The sequence below is a fragment of the Papio anubis genome, chromosome X, assembly GCF_008728515.1.
Source record: "Papio anubis isolate 15944 chromosome X, Panubis1.0, whole genome shotgun sequence".
Taxonomy (NCBI): Eukaryota; Metazoa; Chordata; class Mammalia; order Primates; family Cercopithecidae; genus Papio; species Papio anubis.
In genome coordinates, this window is record NC_044996.1 from 20023832 (window position 1) to 20043555 (window position 19724).

At 42.1% G+C, this 19724-nt stretch overlaps 1 protein-coding gene across 15 annotated transcripts in view; it reads left to right on the forward strand.

The window, feature by feature from the left end:
* Positions 1-5681: 5681 nt before the first annotated feature.
* The window catches only part of FAM122C (family with sequence similarity 122C), a 121161-nt gene continuing 107118 nt past the window's right edge, over positions 5682-19724 (forward strand). For 2 of the 15 annotated variants that reach the window (XM_017954396.3, XM_009198298.4), the window contains exons 1-3: positions 6208-6513; positions 9785-9956; positions 16653-16731. In XM_017954396.3, the coding sequence (XP_017809885.1) occupies positions 6465-6513; positions 9785-9956; positions 16653-16731 (300 nt within the window). In that variant the 5' untranslated portion in view covers positions 6208-6464. Of the gene's footprint in view, positions 6514-9369; positions 9700-9784; positions 9957-11102; positions 11290-16652; positions 16732-19724 lie in introns of those variants that run through there. The other 13 variants (XM_009198306.3, XM_009198295.4, XM_017954395.3 and 10 more) reach the window with 13 other exon arrangements.

Below are 19724 nucleotides of genomic sequence, written 5' to 3' on the forward strand. Positions count from 1 at the left end.
CGGAGTCCCGAACAATCATGACTCAGAGTGTGTGAGATCTGGATTTTTTTTTTTTTTTAAAGAGTCTCGCTCTGTCGCCCAGGCTGGAGGGCAGTGGCGCCATCTTGGCTCACTGCAACCTCTGCCTCCCCGCCCGGGTTCAAGCGATTCTCCTGCCTCAGCCTCCTGAGTAGCTGGAATTACAAGCGCCCGCCACCACGCCTGGCTAATTTTTTTCTATTTTTAGTAGAGACAGGGTTTTGCCATGTTGGCTAGGCTGGTCTCGAACTCCTGGCCTCAGGTGATCCACCCGCCTCCGCCTCCCAAAGTGCTGGGATTACAGGCACGAGCCACCACGCCCGGCCTAGATTTGGATTTTTTATTTAACTAACACCTACATAAAACTTGTTATGTGCTAGGCACTATTCTAAGAGTTTTAGAAATATTAACTGTCTTGGTTGTGACTGGCCAGTGGTGCAGGTGCTAAAGAAATTTACGGAGACAGTCATAGGTAACGAAAGGCAGATTTGTTAGAGAAGATATGAAAATACGTTGCAAGGATGCAATGGGCAGCACTACAGAGGAGGAGCTGTCTGCAAAGAAGCAGGGACTGGAGGGAAGTTTTATAGGGTCATGCTGGAGGGGGGTAAGTGCAGAAAGAGGTCATGCTGCTGGGGCCACTGTGTGGAAGGTGTGCCCTCTGGTTGTTTGTGCTCATTGTTCTTCCCCACCTGGGGCCCACCTGGCCCCTTTCTCATTGTTGCTTACTTCTCAGGACTCTGCATCCCACCCCGCCCCGTAACACCCCTCAGAACAACAATGACAAATCTTTGGAATTGGGGGTGAGGTCTCATCTTCCAACTGCTTCCTGCTGACCAGGGGTATAGAGTTGACCCTATCTATGGTTGTTGGTCTGTCAGGAGACCCTGTGGGTCATTGTCCCAGACTGTGGGACCTAGGATATTGAATCTTGCTGGAGGAAGGGACGCATCACAGAGTGGGAGTATGTCAAGGCAAAACTGGTGACCAGCTGAATCCAGGGGAGACTCATAAAGGTAGCAGGCATCATTGGGGAGAGACTGATATCCCATTCACAGCATTACTTGAAAGTGAAACTGCTGAATTCTAGAAGATAAAAGTTTGTTTCTTAAGCCAGTTACTGAAAAGGCAAACAAAAAACCCCACAACCATTTGTAGTGTGACTGTTTTTCCTTATTGGAAGCCCATTTAGATAGCCTGGAAGTTAAACTCAAAGAAAAAGTGTTTAAATATAATTAGACACAAGAAGAGTGTATTCAGGGTTATGAGTATAGCAGGTGAATACATGACTCTTAGGAAAAGTGTGAAAAGGTTTTTTTAAATTACATTGATAATTTAGACATATTTTTTAAAAGGGCACAGAATTAAGTTATATTAGAGGAAAACATTGCTTCGTTGATTTTTTTTGTTTTTTTTGTTTTTTTTTTTTCAAGATGAAACATTTTAGCATTAGGCCATAATAACAGAATTGGAGGAAAAAGTTACAGGAGCTGACAAAAAATGAAGGAGAGAGTTATTATCTTTGGCATTCTCCGGGGAAAAAAGTTGAAAGCAGCAAGGCACAGCAAAAGTTGAACTGAGATATTATTCTGTGAAGCTTTAACTTCTTACAATTATATTAAGAGCAGATTAATATCTTCAGAAAATCTTGTTTTTAACATAGGGGACTGATGTTAGATTATCCTAAATTATTCCCTTTCAGTTATAACCAACTTAAACACATACAAAATTCCTTTCATAACTTCTCCTTTGTAAACCTTCTCACGACTTACACAGACTGTATGGACTTTCTGACTTGGACATCAGGGCTTTCTGACTTGTCCTAAACACCCCTTTCTTAAACAACAGGTCATTTTACTTTAGGACAAAAATTTGTCATAAAAGATCCTTTCTTGACTGGGCGCAATGGCTCATGCCTGTAATCCCAGCAGTTTGGGAGGCCAAGGCAGGCAGATGACTTGAAGTCAGGAGTTCAAGACCAGTCTGGCCAACATAACATGGTGAAACCCTGTCTCTACTAAAAATACAGAAATTAGCCGGGTGTGGTGGTTGGCACCTGTAATCCCAGCTACTCCGAAGGCTGAGGCAGGAGAATCACTTGAAGCTGGGAGGCCGAGGTTGCAGTGAGCCGAGATTGCACCACTGCACTCCAGCCTGGGCAGACTTGGTGTCAAAAACAAAAAAAAAATCCTTTCTCATACAAAATTTTTATTTAAAACCTTCCTTACCGGCTGGTCGCAGTGACTCATGCCTGTAATCCCAGCACTTTGGGAGGCCGAGGTGGGCGGATCACGAGGTCAGGAGTTCGAGACCAGCCTGGTCAACATGGTGAAACCCTGTCTATACTAAAAATACAAAAAAAATTAGCTGGGCATGGTGGCAGGTGCCTGTAGTCCCAGCTACTCGGGGGGCTGAGGCAGGAGCATCGCTTGAACCCAGGAGGCAGAGGCGGAGGTTGCAGTGAGTTGAGATCATGCCACAGCACTCCAGCCTGGGCAACAGAGCAAGACTCCATCTCAAAAAAAAAAAAAAATAGCCGGGCATGGTGGCATGCGCCTGTAATCCCAGCTACTCTGGTGGCTGAGGTGGGAGAATTGTTTGAACCTGGGAGGCGGAGGTTGCAGTGAGAGATCATGCCACTGCACTCAGCCTGGGCAACAGAGTCAATATTTCTGGTTTTCGAACCTTTTACTAAAGGTAACCTCCTATGTGAAATTAAGAAGCGTTGGCTGGGCGTGGTGGCTCACACCTGTAATCCCAGCACTTTGGGAGGCCGAGGCGGGCGGATCACGAGTTCAAGAGATCGAGACCATCCTGGCCAACATGGTGAAACCCCATCTCTACTAAAAATGCAAAACTTAGCAGGGCATGGTGGTGCTCGCCTATAGTCCCAGCTACTCAGGAGGCTGAGGCAGGAGAATCGCTTGAACCTGGGAGGTGGAGGTTGTAGTGAGCCAAGAACACACCACTATACTCCAGCCTGGCGACAGAGCGAGACTCCGTCTGAAAAAATAAAAAAGAAGCCTTAACTGAGGGGATGATTTAAACATGAGGTGTCTCCAAAGAGATGGCAAGCAATTTATAAGATCTAGAACTTCTCCAAAGGTAACTCAGAGAAAAGAAAATTTCAAGACAGGAAATCAGAAGCTGTCCATGGAGGGAAAAATAATCAATACATGGCAAAAGTACCACAAGTATTAAACCACAAAGGAGTGACTTTCAAATCCAGGAATTGAACCCAGGTGCCATTGTGATAGGGCAAAGCCTTAGCAACTGACCTACAGCACAAGGTGACTATTGTTGTTTTACCACGAGTTCAGAGCATTTTCAAGCTTGCAAAAAGTTTTAACTGCTCAAGAGAATTTTCTAAGACTAGCTATGTTATTATTATGCATCCTTCTTTTAATGTAACCATTTTCTTTTCATGGTGTTCTCAATTCCAATAGTGACTCAATCTAAATAAAAGCCTGTTAAAGTCCAGATAGTAATTTTCCAGGTTTTTACCACATAAGCAAAAGGTATTTCCAGAAAGGGGTAGAGGAGGCATCTCCATGGCAGGCAGCTTTTTAAATCAAAAGGGAAGTTTATGATTTTACTTGCCTCCTCCAGAGTTGCCCTTGGCTTTGTTTTATTGATGACTCATGTTTGATCTGGAAGCTAGCCAAAGCAGAAAGCCCCCCTTCAGTTTAAGGCCTGATGATCATCAAGGGTTGGGATTATGTCCCAGGGGCCCTTTGGCCCTCCAGGGCAGTCCCATTTCCGGTGGCCGAGCTTGTGGCAGAGGGGGCAAGCCATGCGGGGGTTTTTCGTCATTCATCCCATAGGACCAGTTTGCCTTCCAGTGGCGTGGGCTTCTGCACTGATGGCAGTTATCTGGAGGAGTATCCTTAGGGCAACCTGGAATGGAGGCTAGGGACTTGCAAAGCAGCCAACAGTTGACCCTGCTTCTTGTCCCTGCGTTCTTCTTTCTCCTTAGCCCTGTCCTTATCCTGCTCTTGGTTATAAAAGACTGAGGAGACTAATTTGAGGTTTTCTGCATAGAGGCCATGCTGTATTACAAAAGAAAATTGGACATTTTTCATTTTTTAAATTTATCTCAGGGTTACATTTGTCTCAACGTTTTGGGATGCAACCCAGAGGTTAGTCTGACGGAATAGAGGAAGTTTGTCCCACGGTGGGACTGGAAAACGATGAGCTGCTGGGGGCTAATGTCTGCTGCGGACATGAAGCACACTCTCTCGCCGCAAACCGCCCCCCCACTGCCCCACCGGGAAGAGGACTCAGCTCACATCTGCTGAGGAATTCCAGTGCACTTTTCTTTTCTTTTCTTTCTTTCTTTCTTTTTGTGTTTTTTTTCTTTGAGATGCAGTCTCGCTTTGTCACCCAGGCTGGAGTGCAGTGGTGGGATCTTGGCTCACTGCAACCTCCACCTCCCAGGTTCAAGCAATTCTCCTCTCTTAGCCTCCCAAGTAGCTGGGGTTACAGGCATGCACCACTACGTCCAGCTAATTTTTTGCATTTTTAGTAGAGACGGAGTTTCCCCATGTTGGCCAGGCTGGTCTTGAACTCCTGACCTCAGGTGATCCTCCCACCTCGGCCTCCCAAAGTGCTGGGATTACAAGCATGAGCCACTGAGCCTGGCCTCGAGTGCACTTTCTAAAGGGGCATCCCACCTACTGGAAAGGACATCTCAGCGCTGGGGCCTTACGCTGGATGGTTAGCCCAAGTGCGAGGAAAAAGGGTAAAGGAAAAACTCAGCCTGGTCCCATCCCAGGAGAGAGGACCAGAATGGGGAGACTCACTGCTCTGAGGCTGTTTGCGATCACCTAATTTGCGAACGTCCAGAGCAGGAGGTCTGGCTGTTTTCGCAGGACTATTTCGAGTAAGAAAGAGGGGCTCTGAGCTCCCCAAAACATATGTGCCAATTGCACCACAAAGGGATTGTAGACCTTTTCGCCAGAAGGGATAGGAGAGGGCCTTCTTCCCTTCTGGGCAAGGCAGCCAAACCTGTTCACACCCGCTGGCCTTCAGGCCACACCAGGAAATGGCCCTGACCAGTTGCCATCAGTTGCCAGAGGGATACTAGAATTTGTCGGCTGGAAGACTGAAAAGTAAAGCAAATTCTGAACTCTCACGGGATCGTGGGGCAGCAGTCTGATGTCTTTCCACCGGGACCTCCTGGTTCCCTGGGGAGCAGCCCTGGCCAGGGACTTTAAATTATCTCAGGGTTTTGACGCTGTCCAACGAGAGGTTGGAATTGGAGGAAAGGAAGAGAGTAGGGGAGAGGCCCATACGGGCCACCAAAATGTTGCACGTGCAACTGGCCAGTGGCGCGGGTGGTAAAGGAATTTACCAAGACAGTCATAGGTAAAGAAAGGCAGATTTATTAGAGAAGTCATGAAAAATATGTTGCAAGGAGGCAAAGGGCAGCACTGCAGAGGAGGAGCTATCTGCAAAGAGGCAGGCGCTGGAGGGAGCTGGAGGGGGCTGCATGTGGAAACAAGTCATGCTGCTGGACCCACATGTGGAACGAGGTCGTTGTGCCCTAGGTCTCTCTGAACAATTTTGCATCGTTCTTCCCCACCTGGGGCGCTTTGCTCATTGTTTCTTACTTATCTTAACAGGACTCCGCAAACTCTTAATCCTCACCACTTGAATGGCCCTGGGGAAGAGAAGGCCATTGCATTGAAATGTAATAGTTATGAAATTGCTTTCAAAATTCAGCCAGAAATAATAATTTTGCCTGCCTCTTTTCAATTATCCCATACTAAACTTGCCAAGGCCAATTGTCATTTTATTCCTCACTGTTTATGCTTTCTGCCTGCAGTATGAGGGATTTGTAAGTACTTTTAGATGGTTTCCTTTAAATTGCCTGTATTTTTCTCCCAGCTAGATTAGAAACAACAACCTCTGTTTTTGAGCAACTTAGGTATCTCTTTTTATCTCAAGGTCTCAGCAACCCTTTAGGCCAGCCCCACCTCCTACTCCCTGCTCAAAAGAAATTATAATACATTCTTTTGTTCACAATAGCTACTAAACAATCATTTGTTGAGGAGGCACATGCACTGACCCCAGGAGCTTAACAATTTAGGAGAACAAGACGAGAAGAATGCTACTTTGGCTATCATTTCTAGGTTTTATTCACATCATTCTTGCCTGCTAGTTTTTTTTTTTACCTTTCATGTAAATCTTTTGGGAAGGTTTGGGGTGTTTGTGATTTGTAGATTTGGGTTCAACTTGTATTTGACTTGCTCTTGTGGTAACTAAAGGTTACAACGTAGCTTCAAGGTTGTCATGACAACTGGTAAAATAAAGAGCTGATTATCACGTTTGTTACTTCCCTTTTATAGGTGAGGGCCTGGGACACAGGGCAGCAGACTGGGATATGCAGAGAAGAGTAGCCTAATTGTCAAGTCTAGATCTAACAAAAACAGTGTCCCAAGATCATGGCATATTTCCCTGGAACTGGAAGAACTGATCAAGAAACACAGCTAGGTTGGTATAATAATGTGTGGGTAGAAATGGGGAGAAGTGAAAACAATTTCTTTAATGTTGTGTTTGCCATTGTAGCATATAGAATTCTTGCTGTTTTTGTATTACTTGTTCCTTTTGATGTTCCAATTTGTGTATGTACTATGAGTCCTATTTATATCTTTACAGGTTTGGGGTTCCTGACATGTAGCTGTTCTTTAGTAAAAGAGAGCTCTTTCTCTTTGATAATAGCTGTAAATTTACTACCATCTCATATATTTAGTTATTTCATATTACTAACTCCTTTTCTTAGAAACACAATCCATTAGTCACTCTTTCCTTGTCATTTTATTATACCTGTTTTCTTAGTGTTGTACTTATTTAAAAATTAGATACTTGTAAGGCTTAGGCGGGATGAAATTTTGTCTATTTATTCAAAATATACATATGAAATCTTACTACCTGCCAAGAATACGAGCAAATGTTGAAAATTAAAATGAACAGAATGGAGGTAAGATTCCCTTGTTCACTGGCCTGCTTCATATTTTTCTGTTATTCAGGCAATTTGTTTTTTTACTCTGTTCTGTCTTTAATCACTGCTTCTGCATTCACCCTGAATTTACTCAGCTTTAACCACCATCTTTTATAAACTTTCAGGTACCCTGGGAATTTTAACAGTGGCTTTTAGGACATCTTGATACTAGCCTGAATTCTGCTGCTATCTAATTATGTGCCATTAATCTCTTTGGAATTTTATCCAACTGTAAAACAGAAATGATTTACCTACTTTACAAGATAACTATGAAAGATAGGCTATTTAAACCTGCATTTATTCATAAAATAATTTCATAAGTATTTATCAAGTGCTTATGAGTACAGAAATTGTGTCCAGGGAGATATTCTGAGGCACCTCATTTTTTTTTTTACTTAAACAGAAGGGCAGAGGAATCTTGGCTTTGCCACTTAGTAGTTGTAACTTGAGTAACCCCTCTGGGCTTTGGTTTCCCCCTGTGAAAAATGGGCATTGTGATGGTGCCTACCTCAAAGAATTATTGTAAACTTTAAATGCAATCACCTATTTAAAGTGATTAGGACAGTACCTGGCACATAGTAAGTGTCCAAGAAACAGTAGCTATTATTAATCTGTCTTATATCAGGAATGGGGACTCCACATCATCTTCATGTCTGGGATTTAAGTAATCTGATTCTGCCTAATATAATCAAGTTTGTCTTATTCTATTCCCAGAATGAACAAAGAATACATATTTATTATCTTACATGTCATAACTTGTCACGAACTATCTCAAGACTGTCCCATTATTTTAAGTTCACCACTGGGTAGCTGAGCAGGGTTAATGATTGAACCAATCCAGATAAGTATGTAAAAACATTTTGTAGGCCAGGTGCAGAGGCTCACACCTGTAATCCCAGCACTTTGGGAGGCCGAGGCGGGTGGATCACCTGAGGTCGGGAGTTCGAGACCAGCATGACCAACACGGAGAAACCCCATCTCTACTAAAAATACAAAATTAGCTGGGAGTGGTGGCACATGCCTGTAATCCCAGCTACTCTGGAGGCTGAGTCAGGAGAATAGCTTGAACCCGGGAGGTGGAGGTTGCGATGAGCCAAGATTGCGCCATTGCACTCCAACCTGGGCAACAAGAGCAAAACTCTGTCTCAAGAAAAAAAAATTATCTATAAAGTGTTATGATTATTTTAATTAACAACTCCCATTTCACTAGGTTTATTTGCCTTCTCAGCCAGTTCTCTATATGGTTACTAAAATGTGTGGTTTTACAAAATTATTAGCATGGAGTTAAGATTTTAGTACTTAGTGTGGCTCATTAAGTGATGGTTAAAATTTCTAAAACAGCAGTTCTTAAAATGATATGAGCCATGGCAGCATTCTTAGAATGTATGTAGCTTCTAATACTACCTGAAATGAAAACACTGATTTGCATAGATACTAAATTCTGAGATATTTGTTTTTTAAAAAGCCTCACTGCTTTAACTCAAATCTTTGTAAATTAGCTGAGGTCTTTTTTATATGAATAGCTGTGAGGAGCCAGATTATATATAATGTAAAAACACACACCGAGGCAGGCGCGGTGGCTCACGCCTGTAATCCCAGCACTTTGGGAGGACGAGGCAGGTGGATCACCTTCGGTCCAGGAGTTCGAGACCAGCCTGGCCAACATGGTGAAACCCCATGTCTACTAAAATACAAAAATTAGCCAGGCGTGGTGGCGAGCGCCTGTAATCCCAGCTACTCGGGAGGCTGAGGCAGGAGAATCGCTTGAACCTGGGAGGTGGAGGTTGCAGTGAGCCGAGATCACAGCCAGTGCACTCCAGCCTGAGCAACAAGAGCGAAATTCCATCTCAAAAAAAAAAACAAAAAACAAAAAAACTGTACAATTATGGTTTAAAATAGAAAGAAACCACACTGAAAACAGTAATTCGTTTGCCAAATGAACTCAGTTAGGTTAGCACCTTAGCAAGACCCTTTGGGAACAAGTGGCCTCTAAGTACTTCGGTAGCAGTATCTTTTTTTTTTTCTTTTCAGACTTTTGCTTTTCTAAAATTACAAAGGTGTAGTGTGTCTGCTGTTACAGGATGGAAAAATGCATCATAGGAGGTTGGAAGCTTGTTGGCTTCAGTCATAAAGGGATAAGAAAATTGAGAATTAGGCATAGGGCAGAAAGGACCTCACCCCTCCCAAAGCTTTCATTTCTAAATAATGCTTAAGGAAACCATGCCAGGGTTTGTAAAAGAGTAGAGGCACAACCACGGGGAGTGGGCACTGGGGAAGGAGGAAGGAGGGGACGACGTGGGGATAAAGCGGCTTCTTAACTGCGCCTGCGCCCCTGGCAAAGCTGCCAGAGGAGCGTGAAGTGACGTCATTGCCTGCGTCACAATACGCGTCATCTGACTGGAAGCGTATCGCAGGCTCTGAGGGGCGGAACCCAACGGATGGTCAAAGGCGGCAGATTGTAGTTTTTGTTTTGGCCGGAAAGGCTTACCATGAGTTGCCAGGGCTGAGATGGAGAAGGATTCGCGGCGGTGACAGATTAAATTCCCCAGTTACATTATAGACTTGGAGGTGGGGGATCTTCTCATCGTTAGAGGCCCCGATCATGGGAGATAGGCGGTTCGGAGCCAGTCCTGCCTAACTTTGTGTTCACTGATGTTAGGGATGCTAGGGCTGCAAAGGTGGGCACCCCTACTCGTCTAAGAGCTTTCTCCTCTCTTCTCTTTTTCCCCTTTGCCTCTCTCCTTACATCACCTGCCCACTAAGTCGACTTGTCCTTGTGTGAACGGCAGCCGGAAAGCCTTGAGAACTTATTCCTCGACCCGGACATGGCACAGGAGAAAATGGAAGTAGGTTTCGAATCGCTGCCGAGTTCCACTACCGCAGACAGCAACATTCCGAGAAGAGTCAACAGTGCCCCTTTGATCAATGGACTTGGGTGAGCCAGGTTGAGATACTGAAGGAGGCAAGCGGGTGGGGAGGAGGTGTTCGGGAAAGTGATTTCCTATAGAATTCCCGTCCCTTTATTTGTTGAGGTTCTGCAGGTATCTCCCTTGTTCCTGGTGTCCTGAGATCCCACCCTCAACCTTGGGTGGGGGTAGTGGGACGGGCTGACCTGAGGGAGAGCGCGCACCCACCCTGAGGTTGACAGACATCTGAATCTGAACATCCTCCCCTGATAGTCCACCCGGACCCGAATGCAGCAGCCAATTGGTGTGGAGCACGGCTTTTTTCTAACTTCACCCCATTTCTTACCCATTCCTTTGAAGAAACTTAGCATCCTCCCCCACTCGCCCCCAGATCTTCTGCCATGACTGTAATATTTGTCATTTCAGCTGCTTTATCACCTCTGACCTTCACCTCCAGCCACTTGAATGGAAATGGTTGTCAAACAAATAAACTTTGGACTTTTTTTACACCTTTTTTTTTTTTTTGAAACAGAGTCTTGCTCTGTCGCCCAGGCTGGAGTGCAGTGGCACGATCTCAGCTTACTGTAACCTCCGCCTCCTGGGTTCAAGCAATTCTCGTGCCTCAGCCTCCCTAGTAGCTGGGATTACAGGCGCCTGCCACCACACCCGGTAATTTTTTGTATTTTTAGTAGAGACAGGGTTTCACCATGTTGGCCAGGCTGGTCTCGAACTCCTGGCCTCAGGTGATCCGCCCGCCTCAGCCTACAAAAGTGCTGGGATTACAGATGTGAGCCACTGCTCCTGTCCTACACCTATTTTTTATTGGCGCAAAAAGTTTTGGTACCACAGAAGCTTGATCTCCTAAATTACACATTCTCACTGGGTGATACTTCCCCCAAGCGGGGAGAAAATAGTTCTTAGGGGAGTGTGAAAAATTTTTACTCTTTTTATGTATAAAGCACAGATATACATACAGTCTGTACACAGATATATAGTATATATGTGTTATTACAATTTCACGGAGGGGAAGCAATTAGGGGAAAAAATGTCTAAAAAGGCTTTTTAGAGGGTCAATAATGAAAAAATAATTTAGAAACACTGCACTAAATGATGGTTAACTGTATTTCTGAAGATCTGGGATTACTAAATCTTGTTTCCTTTTTTTGTTTTTTAAGACGGAGTCTCACTGTGTCGCCCAGGCTGGAGTGCAGTGGCGTGATCTCGGCTCACTGCAACCTCCGCCTCCCGGGTTCAAGCGATTCTCCTGCCTCAGCCTACCGAGTAGCTGGGACTTCAGGCACCCGCCACCACGCCCGCCTAATTTTTTGTATTTTTAGTGGAGACAGGGTTTCACCGTGTTAGCCAGGATGGTCTCGATCTCCTGACCTTGTGATCTGCCCGCCTCGGCCTCCCAAAGTGTTGGGATTACAGGCATGAGCCATCGCGCCCGGCCTAAATCTTACTTAAATTAGACTTTTAAAATGATATTTTGGATCTCACATTTCAGTATTATAAGGTTTTCTAGATATCATAAAAATGTCTGAAAAATGCATTCACTACATACATTGCTAACTTTGCTCCTCACCTTTTGTGGCATCATACTGATTGATAGTTGTAATTCACAGTACCATAGACTTATCAGGAAGGGATTCAGAGACCAGCTTTACCCTCCTTGTTTAACATATGAGGAAACTGAGGCCCATAAATCTCCAAAATGACATGTTTAGTGGCAGAGCCAGTACTAGGAACCTCTGTTTCCTGACTCCTAAATGACTGTTCTGGCCACTACTAATGAATAACTAAGTTGATTAACTAAATAAATGCAGCTTTTGGGTCATTTGAGGTAGGAGAGAATATACTGTTCACAAAATGAAAAGCAAACTAAGATTGACCAAAAAAGAAAAAAATACATTACCTTTTTAAAATAGGCAGGTAGAAAAACATAGAAGGGGGACTCTGCATGTTGTGCTGAGAACAAGAACATTTTATTCACTCAGGATTTTGCTCTAATCCTGTTGTGGAAATAAAGGAATTATGGGACCCACTCTACTAGTAGAAGAGAGCAGTAGGGAGAATGTTGGGTTTATTGAAGACAATATAAAAAGAAGAAATAGACTGCAAATAGACGATGGAGGATGTGTACTTGAAAGAACCTGTGGATCCTCTTTAATGTATTAAATATGCCAGAGAAGGAGTGGACCCTTCCCTAATCCTCAAAGCCTTGGAAACAGAGAGATCTCAGTTATCCCTTCATATCTTGCTTTGTTCTGCAAAGGATTTTTTGTTTTGTTTTGTTTGTTTTTGGCTTTTATCATATTAGAGCATAGCTATAGTGTTAAATTCCATAGCTAAAGATCCTAATGCATGAAGTAAAATTTTTACAGAAAGGTAAGGGTCACTAGCATATTTCTCTAGTAGGAGTTTAAAGATAGAGAAACCACAAAGTGGACGGAGTCCAGGGACTCTAGTCCATCAGAAAGAAGTAACATAGGAATGATGTGTGACATCCCTGAGATTGGGGAACTTGCCTAGATGATCTGAGGGCATATTTTGTGCTGTTGTAGAAAATGTAGGGCATGGTCAGAGAAGTTATTCTGAAGCAAGAAAAATTTAGAGTAGGATTACACTGAGCCTCAGTTGAATTCATTTTCACCTCAGTTCTTATTTGCATATGCATACTGCTCACTTTTCTCCCTTTTTTTTTCTTCCTTGGCCCTCTAATACTTGTGTACTTCCCCTTTCTAAACTATACCTGGCAGTAAAGCATTCTCTTCAGAAAGTGAGAATCACTAGCATATTTCTTTAGTAGGAGTTATAGAAACCACAAAGTGGACAGAGTTCATGGACTCCGGTCCATCAGAAAGAAGTAACATAGGAATGATGTGTGACATGCCTGAGGTCAGGGAACTTGCCCAAATGATCTGAGGGGATGTTTTGTGCTGTTGTAGAGAATATTTAGCTTGCTAAACATTGTTGCACCTCTTTCAAGTCATTTTCAAACTTTGCTCCATGTTTCTTCTATATAAAGACCCTCTTGCACCAGCATTTGCAGAATTAAATTCCTTACATTGGTTTCTTTTGTATCAATTCTTTAATACAGCATTACTGTTTTAAAGAAGTATCTGCACTGTTTTATGTGTGTCTTGAACTAATAAAAATTCCAACGTCAAAAGTTTTGAACCTCTTGGTTCTTTATACTCTTTATCCCTGTAGTTGGCTGACTTTATTACTAGTGTCAATAACTATGTTTAAAGCTAGGAGTTTTTTTCTTCTCTTTCTCTGACCCTTATGCAAAGACTCAGAGATTAGGTTCTTGTATTCCTGCCAGTGCCTCCCTACCTTAAAAACCTCTACCTTGACCCTGCATTTAAACTGTTACTGCCTCAATTATTATTATTATTTTCCTGAGATGGAGTCTTGAGGCTGGAGTGCAGTGGTTCAATCTTGGCTTACTGCAACATCCGACTCCAGGGTTCAAGCGATTCTCCTGCCTCAGCCTCCCGAGTAGCTGGGACTACAGGCATGCACCACCATGCCTGGCTAATTTTTGTATTTTTAGTAGAGACGGGTTTCACTATGTTGGCCAGGCTGGTCTCGAACTCCTGACCTCATGATCTGCCCACCTTGGCCTCCCAAAGTGCTGCTATTACAGGCATGAGCCACTGCCCCTGACCCTCAATTCTATTTGAAAGGCAAATTACTGCCCCAGACCCAAATGCAGCCCACCACCTGGATTTGCAAATAAAATTTTATTGGAATGGAACCATCCCCATTTGTTTAGTTATTATCTATGGCTACTTTCCCACTGCAGTGGCAGAACTGAGGAGTTGCAACAGATACTGTATGGCCCACAAATCCTCAAATGTTTACTCTCTGGCCCTTTGCAGAAAAAGTTTGCCCATCCTCTGGTTTATTGAACTCTTACGAACGTGGAAGAATAGCAGCCATGAAAAATGATTACTTTGGGAATATAAGTGACATAAATCTATTATAGTTTAGACAGAGCTGTTTATCGATCATTTGATGTGGAACATTGAACTTCATCCAGTTATACTACCTTTGCTTTTTCCGAGTTAGAAGTAGCACTTAACTCAGTTCAGATATCACCTAGGGTTTTATAAATTCATGTTGAATAATGCATATCAGTTGAAGTATATATTGCCTGAATTCTTTCTTTCAGTTATAGTCTTACTAAAATTGGCGAACAAATTTAGGGTAGAATATATCATTGCTAGCCCTAAGAATTAAGCCCCCTACACATGTAAACAAAAAAGAGTGGAAAGAAATAGCCCATTAGTGTCCCTCCAATTTTCTTATAAGTGACTGCCAGAACATATTCCTATTCTCACAAAGAAAATGACTGGGAAAGGAAGTAAACTTAGATAAATCCATATACCTTCCATTCATAAAATAGTAAGTTACCGCCTGTTATATGCAAATTATGATGTTGCACAGACATATCTCAGGGCTCAATAAACTTTAATAGGGACTGTAAATACTTGAAGGACTTAAATGTGTGGTAGAGTAAGATAAGTGCGTAGGGAGCTAAAGAAAGTGCTAGGGGAATTCAAAGAAGGAAGGGAGAAATTACAGCGGGACTGGTGAGGGAGAAGGACAAGTTTATGAAGAAGGTGACAATTGAGATGGGCCTTCATGGATTGATAGGATACACCCTGGAAAAGAGGGGGACCAATGCTTGGGATAGTATTTTAAGTATTATATACAGAACAGACTTGAAGGCAGAAAAGCATAGATGTATTCCAGAGAACTGAATGGTCCACTTTGCCTGAACCCCTGACTCCCAAATGTTCATCTGCCGATCAGTGCTGATCTCAGGTGAAGTTTTTACCAATCCATGCCTTTAAAAAAGTTAAGTACAGCATAATTAAAGATGTCATTATGTAGTTGCTAATTATCCTTCCTGGGCAGGACTGTACTGTACTCTGAGATTTGTTATTCTCTTATTTTCTTAATACCAAAGTGTCATTTTACAAATGAAATGATGGTGTTGGTCAATGGTGGGATTTTTTAAAAAATGACTTGACTTGGTAAAAGAAAGAGGTGGCAACTATGTTTCTGCCTAGATTTTGTTTTGAAATTGTACTAGTCCATGAAATTGAAGAGTCTGGAGCCAAACTGTGGAGGGCTTTGAATGTCATAGTAAAGAACGTAACTGAATTTGACAGGCACTGAAGAGAGTCATTGAAAGTTGTGAGCAAACTGTTCTTTAGGAAGGTGCCCCTGGTAGTCTGTTAGATAGCCGAGAGAAGGGAAAGAAGAGAGGCAAGGAGCCCAGTTAGACTATGGCAGTCTGTGGAAAAGGAAAAAGACCTTGAATTGGTTTTTGGCAAGGAGCATGAAAAGAATCGGGTGGATATCAGAGAGAGAGAGAGTATAGAGGTAAAATCTAAAATACTGGCAGTTGACTGGATATAGGCAGCTAAAACAAAAGTGTTATAGATGATTTCTCACATTGGAGGAACCTGGATGAAGGGTACGTGTGAACCATCTGTATTCTTTTTGCAACTTCTGGTGAGTCTTAAACCGTTTCAAAATAAGAAGTTATGATAAAAAGGAAAACATGCCAGACACAGCTGGGATCTGTAGTCCTAGCTATTTGAGAGGCTGAGGCAGGAGCATCGTTGAGCCTAGGAGTTTGAGGGCAGCCTAGGCAACATATAGCGGGGCTGACCACATCTCTGAAAAAACAATGAAATGATTTCTTCAGGATTACAAGGTCAAATAGGACCGAGTTCACTTGGTGGGCAACCATCAAAGCTGAGGACACAGACCTAACTTCAGTGGGCAGCAGCTGCACAACTTCAGTCCATTGTTATCATGGGAATGTGGCCCAGTGTTGCAAAATCTTGCAACTTTTCAATAGAAGCCAGAAAGTTGGAATCTGGGTGTTGTTTTTTGTTGTTTGTTTGTTTTTGTTTTTTTTAATGTGAAATCTCACAGTGTACAAAACAAATTCAAAAACATTGTTGACACTGTGTAGGCCAAACCAAACACATCTGTGGAAAATCTGAGTTCCATCAACCCCTGCTATTGTTATTCCTCTTATTCATGTGAAACTTTGGGAATTGAGAGGGAATTGATATTTGCACCTTGTAGCTCTGATCATAAATTTAAATCATTTACAGGTTTAAACTGAAAATGATGTATTTCCAAGTTCACAATAAATTATATTCATTCTCCGTAGCATAATTAGGAGTAAAGTAGGGTGCTTGAGAATTCCTTACCTTATATGGAGACTTGTTTAGGCTCAGCCAACCAAGGCTGTATGTGTGTGTGTGTTTTAATTTCTACCTTTGCACAGCTTGCCTTTACCCTTGCTGTTTAGGTATTTGAAATCTTCTTTAAAAGAATTTTGTGGCCGGGCATGGTGGCTCACGCCTGTAATCCCAGCACTTTGAGGGGGACAAGGCGGGTGGATCACCTGAGGTCAGGAGTTCGAGACCAGCCAGACCAACATGGTGAAACCTCGTCTCTACTAAAAACACAAAAATCAGCTGGGCATAGTGGTGCATGCCTGTAATCGCAGCTACTAGGGGAGCTGAGGTAGGAGGATTGCTTGAACCTGGGAGGCAGAGGTCGCAGTGAGCTGAGATCGTGCCACTGCACTCCAGCCTGGGCAACAGAACAGAGCGAGACTCCGTCTCAAAAAAAATTTTTTTTTTTGTAATGGATTTTATAACAAATGTTTTTCTTTTTCTTTTTAGTTTTAATTCACAGGTGTTGCAAGCTGACATGTTAAGAATTAGGACAAACAGAGCAACGTTTAAGAATCGACACTGTCTGGTAAGAAAATGCTTATAATGGCCTCCCTGTCCAACACTTGTGCTTATTGGTCTTAACCAATGGTCTTCAAACTTGAGCATTCACAGGGAGGGCTTATTAAAACACAGATGGCCAGCGGGAGTCTCACCCCCAGGGTTTCTGATTAAGTAGATGGGGGTGGAGCATGAGAATTTGCATTTCTAACAAGTTCCCACTTTGAGAAACACTGCTCTAAACATTACTGAAGGAAAAATAAACACATTGACTACAGTTATGATTGCTGCAGCTGCAACAGAATTAATTTTTAAATCCCATATGGATTTAATATTGAGATTTTATGTATAAGACCATCTGGTTTCCAATTTTTTTTTAAAAGAAAATTGTAACTTTGAGAGGAAAATTTGCAGACTCTCCTAAAAGTAATTTTTAGGCTTTTAGTTAGACTTTTATCTCACATTTATCTTGAATTATAAATAAGATTTGCTTTTCATGGTATTATCATGCAATCTCTAAATTATAACTCTTTTCTACTAATTATCCTGTAAACATAGAGAATATACTTGTAGATCAGTAAGCCAAGGTGAATACATGATTCATTATATGATTTTTTTATTGAGATGAAATTCACATAACATTCAATTAACTATTTTAAAGTATACAGTTCAATAGCATTTAGTGCATTCACAATGTTGTTCAATGACTACCGCTCTCTAGTTTCTTTTTTTTTTTTTTTATTATGCTTTAAGTTCTAGGGTACATGTGCACAACGTGCAGGTTTGTTACATATGTATACATGTGCCATGTTGGTGTGCTGCACCCGTTAACTCATCATTTACATTAGGTATATCTCCTAATGCTATCCCTCCTCTCTCCCCGCTCCCCACAATGGGACCCAATGTGTGATGTTCCCCTTCCCGAGTCCAGGTGATCTCATTGTTCAGTTCCCACCTATGAGTGAGAACATGCGGTGTTTGGTTTTCTGTTCTTGTGATAGTTTGCTAAGAATGATGGTTTCCAGCTGCATCCATGTCCCTACAAAGGACACAAACTCATCCTTTTTTATGGCTGCATAGTATTCCATGGTGTATATGTGCCACATTTTCTTAATCCAGTCTGTCACTGATGGACATTTGGGTTGATTCCAAGTCTTTGCTATTGTGAATAGTGCCGCAATAAACATACGTGTGCATGTGTCTTTATAGCAGCATGACTTATAATCCTTTGGGTATATACCCAGTAATGGGATGGCTGGGTCATATGGTACATCTAGTTCTAGATCCTTGAGGAATCGCCATACTGTTTTCCATAATGGTTGAACTAGTTTACAATCCCACCAACAGTGTAAAAGTGTTTCTATTTCTCCACATCCTCTCCAGCACCTGTTGTTTCCTGACTTTTTAATGATCACCATTCTAAGGCTACAGTAACCAAAACAGCATGGTACTGGTACCAAAACAGAGATATAGACCAATGGAACAGAACAGAGTCCTCAGAAATACCACACATCTACAGCCATCTGATCTTTGACAAACCTGAGAGAAACAAGAAATGGGAAGGATTCCTATTTAATAAATAGTGCACAGGAAAATTGGCTAGCCATAAAGTAGAAAGCTGAAACTGGATCCTTTCCATACTCCTTATCGAAAATTAATTCAAAGATGGATTAGGGAACTTAAATGTTAGACCTAATACCATAAAAACCTAGAGGGAAAACCTAGGTAAGCCACCATTCAAGGACATAGGCATGGGCAAAGAACTTCATGTCTAAAACACCAAAAGCAATGGCAGCAAAAGCCAAATTGACAAATGGGATCTAAAGATTAAACTAAAGAGCTTCTGCACGTAAAAGAAACTACCATCAGAGTAGACAGGCAACCTACAGAATGGGAAAAATTTTTTACAATCTCTCATCTGACAAAGGGCTAATATCCAGAACCTACAAAGGAATAAACAAATTACAAGAAAAAAACAAAACAACCCCATCAAAAAGTGGGCAAAGGATATGAACAGACACATTTCTCAAAGAGGTGATGTACAACCAACAGACACATGAAAAATGCTCATCATCACTGGCCATCAGAAATGCAAATCAAAACCACAATGTGATGGTAGTTTTTTTTTTCTTTTGCTGGTGCAGAAGCTCTTTAGTTTAATTAGATCCCATTTGCCAATTTTGGCTTTTGTTGCGTTACTTTTGGTGTTTTAGACATGAAGTCCTTGCCCATGCCTATGTCCTGAATGAGTATTACCTAGGTTTTCTTCTAGGGTTTTATGGTTTTAGATTCTTGAACAAGTCTCTAATCCATCTTGAATTAATTTTTAAATTTAAGGAGTAAGAGAAAGGTCAGTTTGGCTGCATAGCTGTAATTTCCAGCACCATTTATTAAATAGGAATCATACATTTCTGGATTTTTGTCAGGTTTGTCAAAGATCAAGTGGCTGGAATAATGTGTTATTATTTCTGGGGCTCTGTTCTGTTCCATTGGTCTGTATCTCTGTTTTGGTACCAGTACCCTGCTGTTTTGGTTACTGTAGCCTTGTAGTATAGTTTGAAGTCGGGGTGAGTGATGCCTCATCTTTGTTCTTTTGGCTTAGGATTGTCTCTTGGCAATGTGGGGTCTTTTTGGTTCCATATAGGCTTTAAAGTAGTTTTTCAATTCTGAAGAAAGTCATTGGTAGCTTAATGGGGATAGCATTGAATCTATAAATTACCTTGAGGCAGTTTCACAATATTGAGTTCTTCTATCCATGAGGACATGGTATGTTCTTCCATTTGTTTGTGTACTCTTTTATTTCACTGTGCAGTGGTTTGTAGTTCTCCTTGAAAGATCCTTACATCCCTTGTAAAGTTGGATTCCTGAGTATTTTATTCTCTTTGAAGCTAATGCTTGGTGGAGTTCATTCATGATTTGGCTCTCTGTTACTGGTGTATAAGAATGCTTGTGATATTTGCACATTGATTTTGTATCCTGAGACTCTGCTGAAGTTGCTTATCAGCTTAAAAAGAGAGATTT